The 24847-nt window shown below is 42.2% G+C and overlaps 2 protein-coding genes across 9 annotated transcripts in view; one reads left to right on the top strand and one right to left on the bottom strand.

Annotated features, from left to right (window-relative positions):
- The window catches only part of LRRC63 (leucine rich repeat containing 63), a 44531-nt gene extending 21991 nt beyond the window's left edge, over positions 1-22540 (bottom strand). For 2 of the 7 annotated variants that reach the window (XM_006118008.4, XM_025182103.2), the window contains exons 1-6: positions 22145-22540; positions 17503-17649; positions 14004-14750; positions 9832-9966; positions 8108-8265; positions 5217-5315 (exon numbers count right to left, since the gene is read on the bottom strand). In XM_006118008.4, coding sequence (XP_006118070.2) covers positions 5217-5315; positions 8108-8265; positions 9832-9966; positions 14004-14750; positions 17503-17590 — 1227 coding nt within the window. In that variant the 5' untranslated portion in view covers positions 17591-17649; positions 22145-22540. Of the gene's footprint in view, positions 1-5216; positions 5316-8107; positions 8266-9831; positions 9967-14003; positions 14751-15601; positions 15756-17502; positions 17650-21363; positions 21509-22033 lie in introns of those variants that run through there. The other 5 variants (XM_025182099.2, XM_025182098.2, XM_075919020.1 and 2 more) reach the window with 5 other exon arrangements.
- Positions 22541-22675: 135 nt separating this feature from the next.
- LCP1 (lymphocyte cytosolic protein 1) overlaps positions 22676-24847 on the top strand; it is a 55467-nt gene continuing 53295 nt past the window's right edge. The window contains exons 1-2 of one of the 2 annotated variants that reach the window (XM_006118006.4): positions 22676-22812; positions 23284-23370. The gene's annotated coding sequence lies outside the window, so the exon portion shown is untranslated. The remainder of the gene's footprint in view (positions 22813-23283; positions 23371-24847) is intronic. The other variant, XM_025182094.2, reaches the window with a different exon arrangement.

Raw genomic sequence — 24847 nt, 5'->3', positions numbered from 1 at the left:
TCGTTATCATATATCAGTTACTCTGCTAGTTCAAGTGGCAAAGCTCTTTGAGATGGATCCAAAGATTCAAAACCTGCTAATGACCTATGTGGGCCTCAGTAGAATGGTTTGCAGTGCTTTTTTCTAAAACCTAGGACATTACACAAAAACAATGTTAAAAGAACATTAGACTTGCAAAGTCAAGTACTCAAAATGCCAAAAGTAAACTTGCCAAGGGAACCTTAATTGACCATTATGTGTATGTATTATGATACAGGCTAATTACACTACTATATACAATTTTTCCATAGGACCTACCTCTTTTAGTTCACAGGATGAACCTACACCGAGGATGAATCAGGGCTATGCAGTGCAGGAGGTTGTTGTATTCAAGCACCCTACTTTATTTATTGTGGTTGGAAGTGTGTGTTATGAATGAGATGGGACTGTAGGAAGAGAAAGAATTGTTTCATAGAATAATAGAAGTATAAGACTGGAAAAGATCTCAAGAGTCCAGCCACTTGCATTCAGGGCAGGATTGCAAAATAACAAGACTGTCCCTACCAGTTATTTGTCCAATCTGTTATTAAAAACCTCCAATGATGGAGATTCCACAATCTTCCTAAACAATTTGTTCCAGTGCTTACCCTCACAATTAGGAAGCTTTACCTAAAGTCCAAACTAAAATTCCCTTGCTGCACCTTAACTCCATAGCTTCTTATCCTATCTACAGAGACTAAGAACAACAATTTCTCTCTTTTCTCCTTATAACCACCTTTTATATACTTGAAAATGTACTTGAAACGGAAGGTTCCAGATCACAGGCCCTGGTTTTCAAGGGGGACTGTAGTGAGGTTGACTCAACAGCACGGTGCCTCCTGCTGGTCACTCTGGGAATTAACTCAATTCAGAGCTAATTGCAGAGCACCCTCTTCTAGTCAACGCCTTAGCTGTTGTCCGTTCTCCACTGACTTTGATCAAGATGCACATCTCTCCCAAACCATGATGCTCTTCTCTCAAACTACTGCCCTCGCAGCAGGGCCCCCAAACTCTGGGGTCCTTCCCCTCAGTGAACTCCATACCCACCTTTCCTCAGTGACCAATTGCTAGTGGTCATCTAGCCCCTGCTTCAGGGGCAAACTACAGTCTGAAATGGCCACTCATCATAGGTAAGAGGCCTTGGACCTGCTGCCCTCACCTGCCCTGGCTGCCTCCCTGTAGCCCTAATATCCCTTAGGCCTCTGTTGCTGGGCCTCAGCCTGGGACTTATTAGGCCAGAGCTTCCCTGGCTCACCCTGCCTTTCCCCAGCTCTGCTCTTTCCATGGTACCTCACTTGCAGGCAAGTCCCTCTCCCTCCAGAGCTGGAGCAAGAGTACATGCTCCTCTTCTCTAGAAGCCCTTCTTATAGGGCCTAGCTGAGCCCTGGTTGACTCCCAAGACAGCTGTCTTCCAGGGCTGTTTTTAACCCTTTTTATTCTGGAATGAAAGGATTGCCCTGCTGCAGTGATTTAAATAACCCTGACATCTGCTGAAAGAGCAATACAGCTGTGCACAGACTATCCAGGAAGTTTTTGGAGAGTATTTTGGTGAATGAGAGCTTTGGAGAGAACAACTTCCTGTTGCAAGTGCTGAATGAACCAACTAGGGTTATGCTCTTCTTGAACTACTGCTCACAAATCAAGGAAGAATTCATAGGGGAAGCAGAAGTTGGTGGCAACCCGAGCAGCAGTGACCATGGGATGGTTGAGTTCAGAATCCCAACCAAAGGAAGAAAGGAGAGCAACAGAATATGGACCCTGGATTCAGAAAATCAGACTTTGACTCCCTCAGGGAATTAGTGGGAAGGATCCTTTAGGAGGCTTTTATGAGGGGGAAAGGAATCCAGGAGAGCTGGCTGTATTTTAAAGAAGTTTTATTGAGGGTGCAGTAACAAGCCATCCCAATGTATAGAAAGAATAGCAAATATAGCATGCAACAAGCTTGGCTTAACAGAGAAATCTTCAGGGAGCTTAAACACAAAAAGAAGTGGAAACTTGGACAGATGACTAGGGAGGAGAAATATTGCTCAAGCATACAGGGGTGTAATCAGAAAGGCCCAAGCACAACTGGAGTTGCAGCTAGCAAGGATTGTGAAGGATAACAAGAAAGATTTTATAAGTCTGTTAGCACCAAGAAGGTGGTCAGGGAGAGTATGGCACCCTTATTGGATGGGGAAGGCAACCCAGTGAAGGATGATGTGGGAAAAGCAGAAGTACTCAAACGCTGTCTCTGCTTCCATCTTCACAGACAAGTCCATCTCCGAGATTGCTGCATTGGGCAGCAAAGTATGGGGAGAAGGTGAGCAACCCTCAGGAGTGAAAGAACAGATTAAAAACAAGTCCATGGGGCCAGATCTAATGCATCCCAAGGTGCTGAGAGAGTTGGATGATTTGATTGCAGAGCTATTAGCCATTATCTCTGAAAACTCTTGGCGATCCAAAGAGTAGAGAAAAGCAAATGGTTAGACAATTGGAAAAAGGAAATATAGTGCCCATCTTCAAAAAAGGGAAGGAGGAGAATCTGAGGAACTATAGACTGGTTAGCCTCACCTCGGTCCCTGGAAAAATCATGGAGTAGGTCCTCAAGTAATCAATTTTGATATTCTTGGAGGAGAGGAAGGTGATCAGGAACAGTCAACATGGATTCACAAAGGGCAACTCAGACCTGACCAACCTAATTGCCTTCTATAATGAGATAACTGGCTCTGGGGATATGGGAAAAGCAGTGGGCATGATAAACTTTGACTTTAGCCAAAGTTCTGATTCAATCTCCCACAGTACTCTTGCCAGCAAGTTAAAGAAGTATGGCTTAGATAAATGTACTATAAGCTGGACAGAAAGTTGGCTAGATAGTTTTACTCAGTGAGTAGGGATCAATGGCTTAATGTTTAATTGGCAGCCTGTATCTGACCCCTGAAATATTCCTCTGGGCCTGGGGCCAGTTTTGTTCAACATCTACATTAATGATCTCAGTGATGAGATGTATTGTACCCTCAGCAAGTTTGTGGATGATGCTAAGATGGGGGGAGAAGTAGGTATGTTAGAGGGTAGGGTCCAGAGTGACAGACAAATTGGAGGACTGGGCCCCAAAACAAATCTGTTGAAGTTCATCAAGGACAAGTGTAGAGTCTTGCACTTAGGACACTGCTGAAGGCTAGGGACTTACTGGCTAAATGATAGTTCTGCAGAAAAGGACCTGGGGATTACATTGGATGTGAAGATGGATATGAATCAACGGTGTGCTCTTGTTGTCGAGTAAGCTAATGGCATACTGGGTTTCATTAGTAGGAGTACTGCCAGCAGAACAAGGAAAGTGATTAGTCCCTTTTATTGAGCACTGGTGAAGCCACATTTGGAGTACTGTGTCCAATTCTGCTCCACCTGCCCCCTACCAGTTACAGAAAGGATGTGGACAAATTGGAGAGAGTCCAGCAGAAGGGAATGAAAATGATTAGGGGGCTGGAGCACACGATTTAAGAGGAGAGGCAGAAGGAACTGGTCTTATTTTGTCTGCAGAAGAGCAGAAGGAGGGGGAATTTGATAGCAGCTTTCAACTACCTGAATCGTGATACCAAAGAAGATGGAGCCAGAATATTCTCTGTAATGATAGATGAGAGAACAAGTAATGGTCTCAAGTTGCAATGTGAAAGGTCTAGATTGAATACTTGTTTCAGCTAGAAGGTGGTGAAATACTGGAATGGGTTGCCTAGGGAGGAGGTAGAATCTCTATCCCTGGAGGTTTTTAAGCTCAGGCTTGAGAAAGCCTGGAATGATTTAGATAGGGTTGGTCCTGCTTTGAGCAGGGGATTGGATCAGATGACCTGCTGAGATCTCTTCCAACCCTAATCTTCTATGAATCCATGCATCCCCTCCCCCAGCCTTCCCTCCCCCAGTTTTCTCTTCTCCAGACTAAACAAACCTCATTTTTCAATCTTTCCTTATAGGTCATATTTTTAGACCTTTAATATTTTTGTTGCTCTTCTCTGGAGTTTCTCCAATGTATCCACATCTTTCCTGAATGTGGCCCCCAGAACTGGACCCCCAATACTTCAGCTGAGGCCTTATCAATTCAGAGTAGAATAGAAATGGTTAAGGGAACTGAATGCTGCCCTGAAGAAATTGATTTTACTCTTGCCCCTGCCACAGAGCTCTATGTGATACTGGGCAAATCACTTTAATCAAAGTTTTATCAGGTGGTCACTAGTTTTGTGTTCGTTTTCTAGGTGTCCTACATGAAACTGAAGGCCTTGTGTGCAGATGTGTACACACAGCACTAACAGCTGCAACTGAAGTCAATGGGAGCTGTGTTTTGGAAATACATATACACAGTGCTATATAACAGTAAGTGCTATGAAAAAATCAGGTGCCAAGATCTCAAACTGGGGTCTCAGAATTATAGTGAATAGTTTGGACTTCAATCTCTTTGTGCCTCAGTTCTCCATCTGCAGAACTGGGATAATAAATATCCACTTATCTCATGGAAGTGTGGTGAAAATTAAGTCACAACTGTTACACTATAATTCTGAGCACTGTACAAAGCCCCCGAGAAAATTAGTATTTCAGACTTCAGAGTAGAATTTGAATAATATGCAGTAAATAAAGCCTGAAGCCACAAATTGAACAATGACTTGCTGCTTATTAGGTGAGTATTATCCATCCTGTGCACTGAAAGAAGGAATGGATCCTGTGGAAAAAGTGATCTTGTAGTTGAGGACTGGCTCATAGCAAATTCACAAGAGAGCTGAATGAAGATTGCACAAGCAACTTTAATGAGTCAAGCACTCATAAGTTAGGAAATGCCAGAATTAAGGTTCCTTTAGAATACTTGTGTGTGTTTAATATTAGTATCAACACAGAAATTGGTGCTCCATAAATGAGGATAAGTTTAAATCAGGAGTAATTTTCCACTGACATCAACTATGTGACACTGGCATAAAGCAAAATGAGACAGAGACTTTTAGATACAGATGCAGAAATATTTTGGAATCTTCCCAAACTTACACTGATTCTTACCATCCCATAAATAACCAGAAAAGAATGAAGTATTTCTAATATCTGTGTTATGCAATTTGCATCTCTTATTAAAATCACTCTGGTTTAAAAGGTTAATCTTTTATGTTTAGTTTAACAGTACATTTTAAAAATTCAGGAGGACAATTTTACTCTTAAAAACAATAAGGAAAATAACTGGTACATACCTCTCTGGGAAAGAAATGTAAATCATTAAATGACAGGTTAAGATACACCAAAGTGTTGACTAAAGGTGTCAGGTCTGGAAGAATAGTCAGGAAATAGCCCTAGAAGACATATGCAGTAATAATTTTTATTAACTATATAATAATCAGTATCTTTTATCAAGAGGAAAAAAGACCTGAGAACAGGTTCCACCAAGACTTAATTTAAAAGATTTATCGTTAAAAAAATATTTAGACATATCAGTAACATGACTCCACTGATGGATACATAGACTCAGAGAAGTGCAGGACTGGAAGCCCTGGTCTACACTGGGGAGTTATTTTGAAATAACCCCCCTTATGTTGAAATAATAAGTGGAACGAACACCCTACCAAGCCCATTATTTCAAAATAATGGTCTGGTTATTTCAAAATCTGTATTCCTGCTTTCCTCGGGGAATAAAGCTAATTTTGAAATAGTTATTTCAAAATATCAGTAATGTGGATGCTCTGCTGCTGCTATTTCGAAATAACTCCCTAGGGGTATAGCTACACTACCCCACTAGTTCGAACTAGCGGGGTAATGTAGGCATACCGCAATTGCAAATGAAGCCCGGGATTTGAATTTCCCGGGCTTCATTTGCATAAGCGGGGCGCCGCCATTTTTAAATCCCCGTTCGTTCGAACCCCGTGCCGCGCGGCTACACGCAGCACGAACTAGGTAGTTCGTACTAGGCTTCCTAGTTCGAACTACCGTTACTCCTCATTCCACGAGGAGTAACGGTAGTTCAAACTAAGAAGCCTAGTACGAACTACCTAGTTCGTGCTGCGTGTAGCCGCGCGGCACGGGGTTCGAACGAACGGGGATTTAAAAATGGCGGCGCCCCGCTTATGCAAATGAAGCCCGGGAAATTCAAATCCCGGGCTTCATTTGCAATTGCAGTATGCCTACATTACCCCGCTAGTTCGAACTAGCTGGGTAGTGTAGACATACCCTAGTATACTTTGAAGTAGTTGCTCCCCAGTGCTTCCTGGGACGCTAAGTCTAGGTAGCACGTCCACAATAATAGAGCCTGCCTCAGACTAATTTCAAGGCTTCCCCATAATGGGGGATAAGCTATTTCAATTTTCTAAAATCAGGAGTTATTAAATCAAATTTAGTTATTTTGAAATAGTTTCCTAGTGTAGATATGACCAAAGAGACCTCAGGTTGTCTAATCCAGTTTTCTGCACTCAAGGCAGAACTAGATTATTCCTGACAGGTGTTTGTCTAACCTGCTCTTAAAAACCTTTAATGAGTGAGATTCCACAACCTCCATAGGCAATTTATTCCCACACTTAACTGTCCTGACAGAAGGTTTTTCCTAATGTTCATACTAAACCTCCCTTGCTGCAATTTAAGCCCATTGCTTTTTGCCTATTCTCATCCTAATTACTTTTTATGTATAGGCAGTCCCCGGGTTAGGGATCCGATGTAAGTCGGATCCATGTACTTACAAACCGGGTGAGGCAACCCCTTACTAGCTGCTTCCCCCCCCCCAGTAGACCAGGGAGACGCGAAGCTAGCGCCCCCTCCCCCCCCCCCCCCCCCAGCAGACCAGGGAGACGCGGAGCGGCTTTTCTCAGCAGACACCTCAGCTTGAGAATAAAGGACTGAGGGAAGTGAGGTGTGGGAGAATAAAACTGAGCTCTGGAGAAATGTTTGGCTAGAGTTTCCCCTACAATATGTACCAGTTCCGACTTGCATACAAATTCAACTTAAGAACAAGCCTACAGTCCCTATCTTGTAGGTAACCCGGGGACTGCCTGTACTTGAAAACTGTTATCAGAATCAGGTTCTGAGAATACATCTATCATCAAAGGACTCCATTATTGTTTTTAAGACCACAGCAGTGCCTGGTCATCTAGCAGACTCTTGTGCTATCATAGTAGTTATGATAAGGAGTAGGATATACTGGAAGGAATCTTTCTTATAGCTGAAATTTATTAAATTGTTTCAAGCTGTAGTGCATAGGCCAAACAATAATCACTTACACACATACAAAATGGGAAATGACTTTCTAGGAAGGAGTACAGAAAGGGATTTAGGGGTCATAGTGGACCACAAGCTAAATATGAGCCAGCGTGACACTTGAAAATTAAAAAAGCAAACATCATTCTGGGATGTATTAACAGGGGTGCTGTAAGGAAGTCATGAGAAGTAATTCTTCCACTCTTCTCTGTGCTGATTAGGCTTCAGTTGGATTATGTGGGCCAGTTCTGGAAACCACATTTCAGGAAAAATGTGGACAAATTGGAGAAGGTCCACTGAAGAGCAATAAAAATTATTAAAGTTTTAGAAAACATGACCTATGAGGGAAGATTGGAATAATTGGGATTGTTTAGTTTGGAAAAGAGAAGACTGAGAGGGGACATGATAGGAGTTTTCAAGTATCTAAAAGGCTGTTACAAGGAGAAGAGATAAAAATTATTCTCCTTAACCTTTGATGATAGGACAAACAGCAATGGGTTTAAACTGCAGCAAGGGAGGTTTAGGAAAAATTTCCTTACTGGCAGGATGGCTAAACATTGAAATAAATTGCCTAGGGAGGTTGTGGAATCTCCATAATTAAGAAATTTTTAAGAACAGGTTAGACAAAGATTAGACAGGGATAGTCTATGACACTTGGTCTTACCATGATGCAGGAGACTGGATTTGATAACCTCTTGAGGTTCCTCCCAGTTCTATGATTTTAGCAATTTTTAGTTTTTAAAAAGTGGCGATATATCAGAAATGTTATACCAGATTCCAATTGGATGAACATTCAGAAGGCCAAGTTATGAATCTTAGGGAAACTCTGTTTATAATGAAAACAGTAGTTGACCATTAAGGATAGTCATATGGAGAGTGCAGCTGTAATTTTTAAAAGATATACCTTAAGATTAAGTTCAGTTCTTCTATGCATTGAACAATACAAAACTGCTATTCTGGACCTGGCCATCAGTTGTTCTTGTTCAGCCTCCTCACTTAATGTATTCTGGTATCCAAATCCCTGGATACCCTTTACAGTATGATCAAAGGTATGATTTGGTTCTATAATTAAAAAAAATATATGTAGTCAAACAAGTAAATAAACATTGATATTAGGAAATAAAAAACTAAAGCTTCATTATGTAGATCCCAAATTTATAGTCAAATATTTCCATGTGCTGTCAGGCCTTTTTCAGGCAAAATTTCTCAACGTAAGTCAGTATTATATCAATGCCTGGGCAAATGCTGCAGAATTTGATGTTTATATTTATTCAACTTTTTTTTTTTTTTTTTTTTTTTAAGGGGGGAGCAGCAGAATGGGTTTCATTTGTTGATAAAAGGGCCTAAGCAATGAAGTTTGGATCTGGAGCAGAATTTTCATAAGATTTGGGAGCATTTTATTCAGGTCCATCTATACCTTCAACCCACAACAGATGATGTTAAAGAGACTGACATTTTTTGTTCTGTTTAGAAAAACCACTAAAGCCAAAATTTTCAGAAGTGGCAGCTGATTGAGGGCTTTAATTCTGGGAAGCTCAACCTCTGGTACAAGCCTGGGATGAATTTCAGTTATGGTTAGAAAAGCTTTCTACCACTCTTACTGTTACCAGCCCAAATGGATTCTCACTCACTAGTTTAAGACCCTACAATCCCAAAACCTAATATGGTGAGTTAAGGAAACAGTTAAAAACTTACTCTGAATGTTACTGTTAATGTACTTATACATTTCTATTATTTATTGTTAGAACATCCATTATAATGTATTATTAGAACATTCATTGCATTCTCCCCTTAAAAATGACACGCAGTCAGGCCTGCCAACGGGGGAAGAGGAGCAAAAGGGGCAATTGTCCCAGAGCTGGGCAATTCAAAGGGGCCCAGGGCTCCCAGTCCTGCTGCAGCAGTAGTGGTAGCAGCAGTGGCTGGAGCCTGAGGCCCTTTAAATCTGTGTTGGAGCACTATGCGGCTCTGAGGCCTGGGGTGGGAGTGGGCCCAGTGCGCTCCAGGAGGCAGAGGGCTGACTGCCTGCCCCTTCTAGGAGCATGGAGCCACATACACCCCACACTTTGCCCAAGGGCCTGTATACACTATGGGGCTATGTCTACATTGGCCCCTTTTCCGGAAGGGGCATGGTAATTTTTGAAATCGCAATAGGGAAATGCGCGGGGGATTTAAATATCCCCCGCGGCATTTAAATAAAAATGTCCGCCGCTTTTTTCCGGCTTTTAGAAAAGCCAGAAAAGAGCATCTACACTGGCCCCGATCCCCCGGAAAAAGCGCCCTTTTCCGGAGGATCTTATTCCTACTTCAAAGTAGGAATAAGATCCTCCGGAAAAGGGCGCTTTTTCCGGAGGATCGGGGCCAGTGTAGACGCTCTTTTCTAAAAGCCGGAAAAAAGCGGCGGACATTTTTATTTAAATGCCGCGGGGGATATTTAAATCCCCCGCGCATTTCTCTATTGCGATTTCAAAAATTACCATGCCCCTTCCGGAAAAGGGGCCAATGTAGACGAGCCCCGGGAGTTAATCATAAGACTGCTCTTCATCCTTCATATTGCCATTACAGAATTGCCTCTACAGTGTTGTACATAGTTTAATAAATATAATGTATATATATTTTACCCCCTACCTGAGTAAGACACTTTTTTTCTCTCTCCATTAGCATACAGCTTTAAACTGTTTGTAAAAGTTTCTTTTCCCTCATCACCTTCTAAAATAGGTTCCAATGAGTTAGCTTTTCTCATTTTCTCCTCCAAAGCCATTTCTGAAAAAGTTGGAAGTGGTGGTAGAAGAGGTAAGTGAGGAATGTATTAAACTGACTAACCCAATTCTATAACCCTTTACAAATAAAAGGACCATCAAGTCAGTATTTACTTTTAAGGTCCCTTTACAATACCAGAGCAGCATAAAGGGACATAGCTCTCCTGTGACACATGCAAGCTTCTCTATAATAAGAAATTCAGTTCCCTATTTGTCATTTATGCGATCTGAAATTTCAGTTACACTATTTTGTTAGTATTCCCAGGAGTCATTTAAAAAAAAAAAAAAAACACATACCTATATTCCCTTAGTAAGATTGATGCACTGTATTTCTAGCCAATGTAAACCATAAGAAAGGAAATATGCATCTATGTCACTCAACAGCCCATAGGCATACCACTCATCAGTTTCTCTCTCAACCTCAACTACCTCCCTTCCACCAACAACGCTCATCTCCGCCCCTTTCATACAACCAACGTACAGCCCCCATGCCACAACCACATTAATGGTTATGTGTTCATATGATTAATATAGAGTTGATATGGTTTCATGTTCCATAATTCTGTAAATAGTTTTGTACTAGGACAAATGAACTAGGGGATAAAACTGCACATGGTGGCTGCAAACTATGTTCTTCTGTAAAAACTTGAAAAAAAAACCTATAGTGTCGTAGCACCTTAGAGACTAACAAAAAAAGTAGATGATATCGTGAGCTCTTGTGGGCACAACCCACTTCTTCTGTAACATTCAGAAAATGTTATGTAAATGCGTTACTTATTTAATTGGTAATGGACCACACTTGGAAGCATTTTAATGTAAAAATCACAGAATTAAAATATTCATGTGTGTTGGCTGGTGTGTTATATTTACAATGAAAGTTGAGTGCCTATTTGTTTGGTGGAAATATATATTGGTATTAATTCTGAGCTATAGATTGTACGATCAGTTTAATGACAATATACTATAGCTATTTGATTACAGTATGTACTCATTTTAATGTTCTATACAACTCTTGAAATAACCCTATCAAATGTTTTAACATCATGGGAGATTACTACTTACTACATCTTTTTCTGCCCTTCTCCAGTTAAAAAAAAAAAAAAAAAAAAAACACACACATTAAAAGACTTACAATATTTCAGGTCACAAAATGCCAAGTCTATAAAGTACCACAAAGAAATATTAAAACTGGACTGTCTGATCAGTCCTAGAATCAGGTCTAATTCCTACATCTTCATTTGTACAAAAAATTAGTGATCCTTAAGGCTTACTTACTTCCCCTCTGTGAATTGCTCACCCTTTTCTAGATCAGCCATCAGCAGAGACTTGACACACTTTCATAGGGGGTTACCCACTACTATTTAGTAGTTAATATAAAATTGGTTTATATTCTATGTTTTGTTTTTTGCTAATTCAGATAGATATTTTATATAAAAAGGTTTAAAGTTATGCTGTAATACAGTTTTAACTACAGAGCAGGCACTGCTGCACCATAGTTTTATTAAACATGTTATTTACTTAGATGCAGAATACTGGAAGAAATTTGGTTCTCTAGTGCCAGTCTTTCAAAGAAGCAAAGGAAATCATTTGTAGGGGGATACATTCATCTTCTTCTAATCAAAGATTACTTCTCAGTTCTTTAGACTTACAGGAAAGTCTTAGCCTAAGGTTCCTGGTAACATGGCTGATCCTGAAAACTATTAGGGTACGTCTACATAGCAATGTTATTTTGGAATAACAGATATTATTCCAAAATAACTTTGCGAGCATCTACACAGCAAGCCCGTTATTTCAAAACAATTTCAAAATAACAGGTGATTTATTCCAGTTTCTCTAAACCTCATTCCATGAGGAATAATACCTATTCTGAAATAGCTATTTTGGAATACTGTGCGTGTAGACACAGCAGCTAGAGTTATTTCAAAATAAGGGGCCTTCAGGAAATCCCACAGGTGCCCTGCTGGTCTGCTCTGTCCACACTCATCAGAATTCTATATCATCCCTTCCCCTGCAGCCCTTAAAGCTGCAGGCAGAACGGAAAGGGCCTGTAGCAGGAAGCTGGTCCTGACAGATCTGAGCCACCCAGTAGCTGCCACTGCCTAGCATAGGGCAAAATGAGCAACTCACTGAGGTCTGGGATGAGGAGGGAAACATCCAGGATCTCCACACCAGATGCAGGAATGTGGATGTCTGTGGCCTCATGGCTGAGAGCCTGGGCACAAAGGGTCACATTTGCACACAGGAGCAGGTGTGGATGAAGGTCGAGGAGCTCTGCCAGGTCTATACCAAGGCCAGGGAGCACAGCTCCTGCTCCAGGGCTGAACCCCCACACCTACTTCTATTTCTCTGACCTGTGCCACATCCTAGGGGGTGGATCAGTCCTCCCCCCCTCTCCCCCACCCTCAGGTAGTGGCTGGACTATGGCTGGAGATGCTCCTTGTCTCCAGGGAGGGTGGCGGAGATGTAGCGGAGGAGGAAGAGGAGCCAGATGAGGCCAGCACCATCATCATGCTGACCCTGGAGCCACTACCCCGTGCCCTTCACGTCTCCCAGGCATTGTCCGCAGCCAGAGAAGGCACATCAACTGAGTACCAATACTTTCCCTATACATTCAAGGTGGAGGTGGTGGGTGGAGAGGGCTGGGGTGTGCTCCTTGATCATCCTTTGTAGCCTGGGGATCATACTGCAGCCTGTGCACAGGCATGTATGGGAAACAGCAGTCTGGGGCACACAGGCCCAGAAAGCTGCACCAGAGGACCCTTGTGCTATTGCTCACAGGCTCCCGGGAGGCCTGCCACACTCTTGACACCAGGTGGGACACTCTCCCACCACAAGCCACCAGAAGAAGGTGGACACACACTCGGGAGTGCCACACGGGTATACCCATACACTCAGGGCAGCACCTGCTCCCATGGACAGCGTGCCAGGCAGCCTCCCAACCCCAAGTAATCTGCTGGCACAGGAGAATCCAGAACCCCGAGACACAGCTATAAAGGGGGGAGGGTTCCTTTAAGCACGAGCCTCAGATAGCCTTAGGCAGCAGCTCCAGGAAGTAACTGCTGTCTTGATGCCCTACCTGATGTTCTTCCAGATGGCCTTAAATGCGATTCAGTATCCAATCAATGTGGACGCTCCATTTCAAAATAGCTAAGCGCTAATTTGACGGGCATTTGTAGTATAGACCTGCTATCTTGAAATAAGATATTTCAGAGTATTTATTCCGAAATTGCTTATTCCAAAATAAGCATCCAGTGACTACACAAGATTCGGGGCTACAATGAACTAGACCTAGAAGGACTCTACGCGTATGTCTAGACTACATGCCTCTGCTGACAGAGGCATGTAAACTAGGCTACCCGACATCGTCAAAGAAGCTGGGATTTAAGTCCCCGGCTTCATTAAAATAAACATGGCCGCCATGCTGTGCCGGCTCAGCTGGCCGTCGGCACAGCACACGAGTCAAGACGTGGATGGGTTGACAGGGGAAGCCTTTGTCGACCGCTCCTGTAAACCTTGTTTCACGAGGCATAAGGGAGTGGTCAACAAAGGCTTCCCCCTGTCAACCGATCCACATCTTGACTTGTGCGCTGTGCCGACAATCAGCTGAGCCGGCACTGCGTGACAGCCATGTTTATTTTAATCCTGGCTTCTTTGACTGTCAGGTAGCCTCGTTTACATGCCTCTGTTGGCAGAGGCATGTAGTCTAGACATACCCTACAGGTGCTGGGACTGTATTTCATGGATCCCACTACAGGATTAAGGGTAAGTTTTTCAAAGTCTCAAGTAATGGGGCTTTAAACACTTTCTTTATATTAAGGATTTTAACGTATCCTAATATAAATTGTTACCTGCTGTTAACATTTTTTAAAAAAATGAAGTTAGTTTTGTTATTACTAGCCACAATTTTACATTTTCTAGTTCTTAAACAAGAATGTAAAGTTCACAGACAAATTGCAGAGTTTTTTTTCTGTAAAGAAGAATGCTTTTAGTAAAAATCATTCACAGACAAAAGTGAATTATAATTTGACATAAATACATTACCTATGATAATCTGTCTTTCAGGCTTTCTTTGTGAAATTACTGGCAAATCATTATCAGACAATATCACTGTATTAACTGCACTCTGTATGCTCTCTCTCACACTGTTGGTGAACTGGGTAGTGAGTTTTTGACAGTTATACAGAGAAACAACTGGTTTTCTAAAAGTTGCGATCAAAGGTAATGGATGAGAAGAGGACACAGCTAAACTCCCAAAGTTAAACTTTGGTAAAGTAAAACAAACAGGCTCATCCTTTGGTAAGCCAAGAACCTGCATGTGAAATGATTTACGACATTTGTGTAATGGAAAGCTGGCGGGACCACTAGGAGTTGGAGTTATAATAATATTTTTTTTAAGAATTGAATCAGGAAGAAGATTTTGGATTTTAAGTTGGACTGATGTTCGGCCGCTTGAATAAGGGCCAGAAAAAGTAGTTCTATCCTTGTCCGTAGTGCTTGCAGCAGTAGCAATGCCTGATAAACGCCAATAAACAGAGTCACTCTTCTTGAGGGGGGCAAGAACCTCCATATCAATGGGGCTGCCATCTTTTTGCAATGAGCAGCTAGCAGGTGCACAAGAATAAGGAGCAGTAAGAGTCAGCTCTTCTTTTAGATTTTGATCAAGAAGAAAGTCTCTATCTTTGGGCTGGACTTGTGTTTGACCACTGACATAACTACTGGAAAAAATATGACTGTCTTCATCATTTGTGCTTCTTATCATTCCAAGTTGATGTTTTCCAGGAATCCTGTCTGGAGAAGAAGACAAAAGAAAAAAAATTGAGGATATATTTATAACTAGGCATACATTAAAAATAATGTTATTGACTTAGTATAGAGGAAATTCAGCAGCATCCAGCCTGAGTAAACACACAAAAATAATTTAAAAATATCAATCCTACTGCACCACAGCATGTTTTGTTCTGTACATTTGACAAGCATAATTTAATTTTAAACAAAGTAAACACTGAATGATCTGTGGTATATTTTGTAAACATGTTAGTGTTAGACACCTATATTTAGAATGCTTGCGATGAGCCACACAGATTAGTGAAAAACTAATTACAGGTTCTTCTGCACATAAAACTTGATTATTGTGATAATGCTTAGAGGTCTGAGTCAGGGCCTCACTGTATGAAGCACTATACAGACAGAACAAAAATGCAATCCTTGCTTCAAGAAGCTTGCATAAGCTCTCTGGGACACTGTTCCTACATAGACTCCAACAGTAGGGCTGTGACTGAGAGCCATAATTTAATCTGTTGTGAACTGTGTTATCCCAAAGAACAATATATACCATCTTTAACAAGAAGTGGAAGTTAATTTAATTTGCTGTTTAAACTGCCAAATGGCTAATATGTTAAGTTACCATAAATAATTTTAAACTACATCATAACCTCATAAAATAAAGAAGTGTCATAAACTAACAGTTTAGTTTCTAATAATGGTCAATTGGACTAGCATAATTATGCAGGACTGTCAGGGGTGCATGCCCCCCACCGTGCCTCAGTGCCCCCTGACTGTCCTCATATAGCCCCTCTCAGGGGGAGTTACAGTCTGTATGGGTTGCTCATCATTGGGATTATCTCCACGGCCCCGCTTACCTAAACAGTGCTGTGATCCACCTCCAAACCCTGGGCCTTGCCTCCAGCCAGGGAGCCTTAGTGGGCCTTCTCCCAGCCCTTGCTAGCTATCCCCAGTGGGTCTCCCTCCTGGGAGCTCCTGCTTCCTCCTCAGTCAGCCCCTCACTGGCCCTTCCTTCTAAGCACTGTGCTTCTCTACATATAGCTGCCAGCTGGGCTCTCACTAGCCTAACAGCTTCAGCTGGTCTCACTGTTCCTAGCCCCGGCTCAGGGCCTGCGTCTTGGTCTTAAAGGACCAGTGCAGGGCAGGCGCCCTGTTACAGTCTTAAAGGGCCGGTGCAGGGTAGGCGCCCTGTCACACAGTCTTAAAGAGCTAGTGCAGGGCAGGCGTCCTGTCACAAGGACCCACATCTGATTATACTATCTAGGCCCCAAGATAGTGCCTATGGGGCATAGAGAGACTCGGGCAGAAGCAACCATTCAAGAGCTTCCATGTATCCTAAACATCACGATGTGGGCTCTGTGCAGGCTTCAACTAGGATGATGATGACTGATGACACTAGCATGATAAGCATGTGAGAGGGCATTTAAATGGTGACTATGTGGGTCCAATGCCCAAAAATCTCCACCAAAGGGCTGCAGAGGAGCTGCAGTTTTTATCCAGACCACATAGGACTGCCAGTGTATCGATACATTCTATCCCCCACTTTATGTCCCAGTTCCTGGGAAATAGGAACTTGCTTCCATCAAGTTTATTTTTTCTTCTTCCCTGTAAACTCTTATCCATCTATAGATTTTAGAAATGTACATCTGTCTCTCTGTGAGTCTATTTGTTCAAGAACTCCTCCTAAACAGTAACTGCTAGGACCACCGAATTTGGTATGCAGCTTCCTTTTAACATAATTTAAAGCAAGGTATGATTTGGTTGTGTCAGGATAATGGGGATGTGAGTGGAATGCGATTGTTTCATATCAAACAAATGGGAGGGTGTGACAGCAGGGACAGTTATGCTCATCTATGACCACAGAGGAGCAGCAAGTGTTCCAGCAAGCAACCACTGGTTTGCAGCACCTGCAATGGGGAGCAACTGCTGGCAGCTGCACAGGCCCCGCTACCCTTGGGACAGTCACAGAGAGTGCTGACCAGAAGCCTGCACAATCCCCTCACCTCATGGCCGGGCTCCTGCATCCCCCACATTTCCATCCTTGTGCCCTGAGCCCCCCACATTCCCAAGTCCCTGCCCTTATTCTTGCTCTCCCTCCCCCCAATGCCAGCTCCCAGCCAAGAACAACTCGGCAAGGCCAGAAGCCCAGCGTGCTACAGCAGGGCTGCCCAGTAGGGCCAGGAGCTCAAAATATACAATTTGCGTAATTAGTAAACTTTTTGTACAGCTGCATCTGAAGTCAGTTCAGGGGGGACAAGAGATCACATGGGTCTTCCTCATACAATTCCACACTCATACAAAACCGTAATTTTCAAGTTTCATCAAGCACTGGTTTTCCTGGGTGTGAACATGTGTAATAGTTACCCCGACAGGTGGAACCAAAACTAGGACCTCTGGAGCTTAATGTATGAACCTCTAGGTTGAGCTATAAAGCCAGCTGGCTCTCAGCTAAGGCTGTACAGCACACATTCTTTTTCTCTGTAAATGGTCTACGTGCCACTACATGGGACAGTAAACCACACTCAGTAGTTGTGTGGATTACACAATGATCTTCTTCCAGTCATATTCACATTGCATTACACCTCCTACTCCTGTCCTTGTTGTCACAATGCAATCTCACTGAGGAACTATTTTGATTTGATTTATTATTTGCTGAAAATGACAGCAGCCATATGATGTTTGAATGCTTAAATTGATAAACACACATTCTTTCAATATTTTCTGCATTGTTAAGATTTACTGCATTAGTACTGTTTACCTTCATTGGTTCTCTCTTTGGGCATGGATAGTTCAGGTAGCAGCTTTGGAGGCAGAGGCCTACGAAGTAGTTTTGGTTGCTCATACATTTTCTGCCTAATTATTATTCTTGCTGGACAAGTGAGGAGAATTCAAAAGTTTGAAAATTCTAGATATAAGGAAAACAAAAGAAAATTATTTCTGGATGTATGTATTGCCTGTTAGAAAACACCAGCGTAAATGTATGAAAATGGTCCTCCGTTTACTTAGCAACTAATTTGACATTTTGCTATTATCAGTAGTGTTTCTTTTGGAAGCTAAAATGTGATATTAAAATAATCTAGCTGTTCTGTTAATTGAGGTTTGGAACACAAATATTAAAGAATGACAGTTTGGCATCACTGTCATAAAAGTGAGTCAATGGTTGGTGCTTCCTCTATGAAACAAAAGGTTAAAAAAAACCCCTCTTTTCCCCCTGCATTAAACTTTTTGAACGTTCACAAAAAGCAGCATTTCTTGCCATGGATAAACAGATTTATAGTGAATAATAAAACATCAAATTTAAATTGTTTTTTTTTAATGCCTTGGGTAGTACAGGTTGAACCTCTTTAGTTCAGCATACTCTAAATATAACCAGTGCCAAACCAAAGAATTTGCCAGACCATGGGTGGTCAATATTGGCTAGCAGCATTACCAACATTTCCACTGCTTATTGAGCTCTTAGAAGACATTTAGGGGTATATTAGAGCTAAATAACAGCACTGAACACTGAGAGTCAAGACTAGTAGCTGTAAACAACTGTATGGGACCACAGGAACTTGGCCAAACTGATGAAAAGTAGACATCCAACTAATTAGAGTCATGGCAGATCACAATTGTTGCCAGACCAGAGAGTGCTGGACTAAAGAGATTCAAGCGGTACTTAATTCTTCTGATTTAGTGAAGCAGATGACATAAGCATATTTGTTTTGCATGCTTTAAATTGTCTTCTTATCTGCTTCAGCATGTTTTCAAGACCATGGGTTTTGATTTATAAAAGTTTAACTTTAATCTCTGCTTTAAGTGCACCATAAATTACTATTGTAAAGTGTGTGGTGGGGGAGTGTACAGTACATGAAAACAGAGAAGTACAATTCTTAGGACAGATGCTACCTTATAGATAGTATGGAGATGCAACACATTGGTGAGGATTTTTTTTATTGTACTCTATAAACTTGCTCTTTAAGATCACTCTAGTGGCAAAAGGGGATTATAAAAGCAACTTTAATGAAGACAAATATAGCAGATTGATACACTGGCCTGGGATAGCATTCCATATGTAGTGGTATTCATGGAAAATGCAACACAGATAGGAGTGGAAGAAAGAAAAACAAGTAACTGAGACTGGCATCATACACAGATTATAAGGCCAGAAGACATTGGACTTCACTTAATTAATTCCTACTTGAATTAATCTTTTAGAAACACAGCCAATTTTGATTTAAAAATTGTCAGTGATGGGTAATCTACAACAAACATTGTCAAATTCTTCTAGTGATTGATTACAGTTACTGTTCAGAAATTGTGCTTTAATTCTAATCTAGATTGTTTCACTTTAACTTCCAGCTACTGGATCTTTTTATACCTTTTTTTATGCTAGACCAAAGAGCATATTATCAATTTTTTGGTCCCCATAACTAAGTCACCCACTTAACCTTCTCTTTGTTAAGATAAATAGATTGAGCTCTTTGATTCTATCACAATAAGGCAGATTTTCCATACTTTAATATTCTTTTGGTCCTTCTCCGAATCATCTCCAATTTATCACTATCCGTCTTGAATTGTTGGCACCAGAACTGGACACAGTATTCTAGTAGAAGACATGTCAGTACCAAATGCAGAAGTGGTATAGTCTCCTTACTCCAGTTAAGATTCTCATTTTATTCCTGAGGGAATTCTACGCACGCATGCACGCATACATGCACGCAATGTTTAAAAGTCTGCAAATTTTATTTGTCAATAAATCCGAAGGCTCCTGCATGGCATGCCCAAGCTACTGACTGCACAGAGATGGGACATCACCCTGCAGCTGCCCCCTCACCCATCCCAAGCCTGGGACATGGATTCAGCCATATGGCTGCACCTGACCCTGACACAACAGAAGGCCAGGCTTGGCCCAGAAACACTCTGGACCCCCTGCCTCTGCAAACCAGGTGCAGAAAAGCAGGTTCAGTCCAGCAGGATCCAAGTGTAGATGGGCTTAGTGTGTGTGTGGGGGGGGGGGAAGGGTTCCAGGTGTGGGGTGAATGGGGTGTGCGGAATAATCTTTGTTCAGATATTCAAAGGGAGGTTTGGATGCATAGAGGAATGGAGCTTGGTGGGTGGGAGTATAGTTGTGGGGAACTCACTGGGGTGGTTCAGGTGCATAGAAGATGGGACTTGTTAAGATGTAGGTTCAAGTGCATGGGGCTCAGCAGGAAGTAGACTGGGTTCAGAAATGGGGACATGGATGCATCGGAATGGCACTTGACAGGAGATTATGGGTGTGGGGGGTGAGGATTGATGGGGTAGGTTCTGGTTACAGGGGCAGTGAGATTCAGCAGGGGAATCTAGGAATAGGGGAATCAGATGCATGGGTGTTGGGGTGGACAATGAAGAAGCTCCCATATAGTGAGCTCTCACTTTTTGGGACAGGAAGAAAGTTGGGGGGGGGGGCACCGAGCCGAGGGAGGTTTCTTGGGGAGTACCTGTCCCAACTCCCACCACTCTATGCAGGGGAAGCATACTTCTCCTCCACCCTGAGCAGCTGAGCCATGTGCGGGATAGGAGCCACTTGCCAGAGCATCCTCAGCTCTGGATGGGGATGGGAAGGGCCATATGCAGGGAGTAAGGATTTGTGGGAGGAGTTTTGGGTGTGAGGGCTATGATTATGAAGAGGGCTGAGGCTCAGCAGAAGGTTTTGGGGGGGGGGTGTCAGAATGCACAGAGGTTGGGCAGACAGGGAGTGGGTCTGACCTGACACTAATCTCCCCAGGCCCACTCCCATCCTCCCCCCATGATTTGCTTCTCCACCTATGTTTCCAGGTGCCCAAAATAACAGACCCATGCTATTGTCATTCTTCTGTATGGAAGGAAAGAAATCTGTGGGGACATGAATCCTGTGCACAAGCAGTGGTACAGAATTCTCCTTCAAGTACCATTTCTACATCCAAAATTGCATTAGCCTTTTTGACCAAAAGATCATACTAGTTAATGAAAAGAGTTAATGAAAAGCTTATTTTCCACCATTGTTCCCAAATCTCTCCGTCACTGCTTTCAAGGATACCGTTCCTATCCTGTACATATGGGCTACATTTCTGATGCATAACTTTACAATGGCCCCTATTTAAACCCATATTGTGTTCTTCTGTCCAGTTTACCAGAAAATCCACATCATACCAAATCCCTGACCTGTCCTTTTCATTATTTACTACTCCCACAATCTTTATATCATCTGCAAATTTTACAAATGATTATTTTGTTTGTCTTCCAGACCTTTAATGAAAATGTTAAATTCAGTATGGCCAACAATGAATCCCTATAGGACCTAATTAGAAACAACTGCTTGATTAAAAGTCTCCATTTAAAGTTATATTGAGACCTATTAGTTAACCAGCTTTTAATCCACTTAACATGCACCATATTAATTTTGCATTCACATTTGTAATCAAAATGATGCATGGTACTAAGTAAAATGTCTTTCAGAATATAAATATTACATCACATCTACTATCTTTATCAACCAGACTTGAAATTTCACCAAAAAAAATCCAGTTAATTTGATAGGATCTATTTTTATAAACCCATATTGATTGGCATTAATTATATTATCTTCCTTTAATTCATTATTATTCAAGTTCCATACCAGCTGTTCTGTTATTTTGTTCAGGATTGAGGGCAGGATGATGGGCATGTAATTACCCAGATTGTCCCATTGACCCTTTCTAAACATTGGCAAGCTATGAGCTTTCTTCCAGTCTTCTAGAACTTCCCCAATATTCCAAGAGAAACTGAAAAATCAGAACGAAAGGTCCAGCAAGTTCTTTGGGCAGCTCTTTTAAAACTTTTGGAAGTTCATAGAATCATAGAACACTAGAACTGGAGAGGTCATGAATCTAGTCCCCTGCTCTCAGGGCAGGACCCAGTACCATCTAGACCATCCCTGATAGATGTCTATCTAACCTGATCTTAAATATCTACAGAGATGGAGATTTTACAGCCTCCCTAGGCAACTTATTCCAGTGTTTAACTTCCCTGACAGGAAGTTTTTCCTACTGTGCAACCTCCCTTGCTGCAATTTAAGCCCATTGCTTCTTGTCCTATCCTCAGAGGCCAAGGAGAACAATTTGTCTCCCTCCTCGTGACACCCTTTTAGATATTGAAAACCGCAATCCCATCCCCTTCTCAGTCTTCTCCTTTCCAAGCTAAACACGCCCAATTCTTTCAGTCTTCCTTCATAACTCATGTTCTCTAGACCTTTAATTATTCCTGTTGCTCTTCCCTGGACCTTCTCCAATTTCTCCCCATCCACTTACCTGGCCCCGCTGATTATAAAAGGTCTAACCTCAGTAGCTGCTGCTTTACATCCTCCTGGGTTGTCCCTGGGGCAGAAAGGCGCATTTAGCCAAGCAGGCTGAAAGTCTCACCTATAGCACCAGCCAGCTTGGGCCAAGGGCAAGTCAGGTGTCAGAGACGGGATGAGATAAGCGCTGGCAGCATTGCCGCCCCCACGGGAAGTAAGTGGGGCACGCAGGGGACCCAGGCCCCCTTTGCTACCCTGCCCTGTCCCCCTGGCTGCCCCCGCCACCCCGCGGCCGCACCTCACAGCCCAGGGGCACATGATCTTGTGCCTCCTGCAGTGGCACGGGCTGGGCGCCTCTCCCAGGTGGATTCGGGCCTCACAGCCTCTGCCCCATCCCCTTAGCCCCTGCGCATGGGCGGGGTGGGCAAGGGGGCGCCTCCTCTGCGCTCAGCAGCCGCTGCCACAGGCCCTCGCATGACTCCCGGGCGTCCTTGGAGACGGGCCCTGACAACCGCGGGGGAGCCTCGTTCTGGCGAGTCGCTCCACCGCCTGCTCGCGCGGCCAGAGGGAACTGGAGCGCGGATGCGCGCTCCCGCCTTCAGGGCGGCGGGGGAGGCTGGCGTGGCTCCGCCAGGGGCTCAGCGCGGGCACGCGCGCGAGAGAGCTCTGCTGGGGCTGGCGGCCAGGCATGGTGCAGCTGAGCTGCAAGGAGCTAGTGGCCTAAGAGGGGAGGGAAGCACGTGCAGCAGCAGCAGGAGTGGTGAAGATCATGAAGATAATTAGAGTTTTTAAGTATGGCACGTTAGCAATGAACATGGGCTCCTCTCGTTCCAGTTGTTAATGCGGGTTCCAGTTGTCTTTTGCTAGTCAGCTGTTCCAGTCTTGCTGAATACTTATGAGTGGTGGTGGAATAATCCGTATCGCAGTTGCTATGGGGTTAGCTTTATCAGTGATGAGTAATTATTGATGTGATGATTATAGCTGGTATGGTTGTTTTACTGCCTTTATTATTATCTGCAGTTATGTATCAGCTGGCGTGTTACAGTATTCCTAACGATTTATGCATGTTTGCCATTGCTGTTTATGATCGCGATTTATTACTGGTGTGCTAGTTATATTAGATTTTCCTGTACTGATTGATGATTTCTGAATAATCGTTACTGCTGTTTAATATTGATCTTTGTTAATGAGGGGGCTTATTGAACATGCTCCTTGCTGGTTAGTGACTCGAGTACTTACCCTTTTCTTATCCTTTTCTGTCAGGGCAGGATTCCAATGTCTGTCTATCTAGGAACGAAAACCACTGGCTGAAGGGGAGCAGCACCAGTTAAAGAGAAAACAAAGCAAATAGTGAGTTTTGAAAAAAAGATCTCTTGTCACATTCATATTATGTTTTGTTGTCGCTCTGGATGTTGTGTCTGGGTTTCCTCGTGTTGTCTGTTAACTTATCAGCTTTAAGATAGTTGGCAAAACAATTTTTGTATGTCTGAATCTCGGAGAGGTGTAAAATAAAAGGGATTGTCCTTAGCAGTGATTTTAAAAAGTCAAAGAAACTTCAAATTTAGTGTAGTTGTATTCATTTAAATTTGACCCATTTTCTTGTTTTCTACTGGATATAAAGTTACTAATTGTACTTAATAGCAATGCAGGTTTCTTATTGGTTTTTATTTCCAAATTGATTCAAGCTTCCTTAAGATTTAGCAGGGCTACCAATGCTGCAGTCCTGATTCAAGCAAAACTTCTGTTGACTGACTGCACTAGCAATATTGCCTAAGGAAAGACTACACTAGGTTTGTTCTAAACTCTTTACAAAGGAAAAGGAGTATGCAGAAATGTGGTAGCTTTTCATATCAGGTGACATCATTAAGTTCAGTGACATGTTTAGGGGAAGCAGAAAGATGGTATCTGTATTGTGTGCATGCATAGTGATGGATGTTTAATAGAATCACTGAAACAGAAATCTTAGATTTTTTTTTTAAACTAACTTTTGTTTGAGGGCACATTAAAGAAAACTTATTTATATTTGTAATTGTTTTCACAAAAATTGAAGGTCATTTTCTTTGACTTAATATGTAAATAAGCTGGTTTTTGAATGTTGCTGATTTAATATTTTGTTTGTCCTTTATCTTCAAGGTTAATGTTTTTCAGCTGGACTGTCCTCAAATCAATTGTTCTGGTGTGTGTGTGTGTGTGTGTGTGTGTGTGTGTGTGTGTATGTAGCTGTGTGGAAAATTACAGATTGGGGATAGGAAGAGGGGAGACAATTTATATTTGTTTTTAGAAGAAATCCAAAGATGTTGACTACAAAGTAATTAATAGAAAACAGGGAGTTATTTACTAAATTACATTAGTGTATTCAGATTTTCCCATGTAAGTATCACTCCTTTAATCAGTAACCTCTAACAGTGTGATATTTGGTTTACTGCTCATACTGCTGTTGTGTTTACTAATAGGAAATACAAAGCAATTTTGTTATATCTAAGATACATTCTGACAGTAATGTAATGGGAAATGATGAACTCTAGATTAGGCTGTAAATTCTTTTGGGCAGGCAGCACATCCACTGCTAAATCTGTACAGCATTTAGCACAACAGGGACGTCATCCTGACTTAAGAATTTTAAAGAAATCCTTTTGTTTGAACAGATCTTAAGAAAAAGGTAGCATTGAACTAATTTACATTTCCTCATCCGCAGTGAAGTATTTGGTTGGGTTGATTCTTTGACTTTGTGCAATTTTGTGATTGGTATATGGTGCAATCATACAAACCCTTACTGAAATACTTCTTCCTCATGTAAGCAATGCCATTGAGCCTAATGGGCCCAACA

The sequence above is a fragment of the Pelodiscus sinensis genome, chromosome 1 (genome assembly GCF_049634645.1).
Source record: "Pelodiscus sinensis isolate JC-2024 chromosome 1, ASM4963464v1, whole genome shotgun sequence".
NCBI classification, from domain to species: domain Eukaryota; kingdom Metazoa; phylum Chordata; order Testudines; family Trionychidae; genus Pelodiscus; species Pelodiscus sinensis.
Note: the sequence above shows the minus strand (reverse complement) of the source record. Positions and strands in the feature narration are given on the sequence as shown.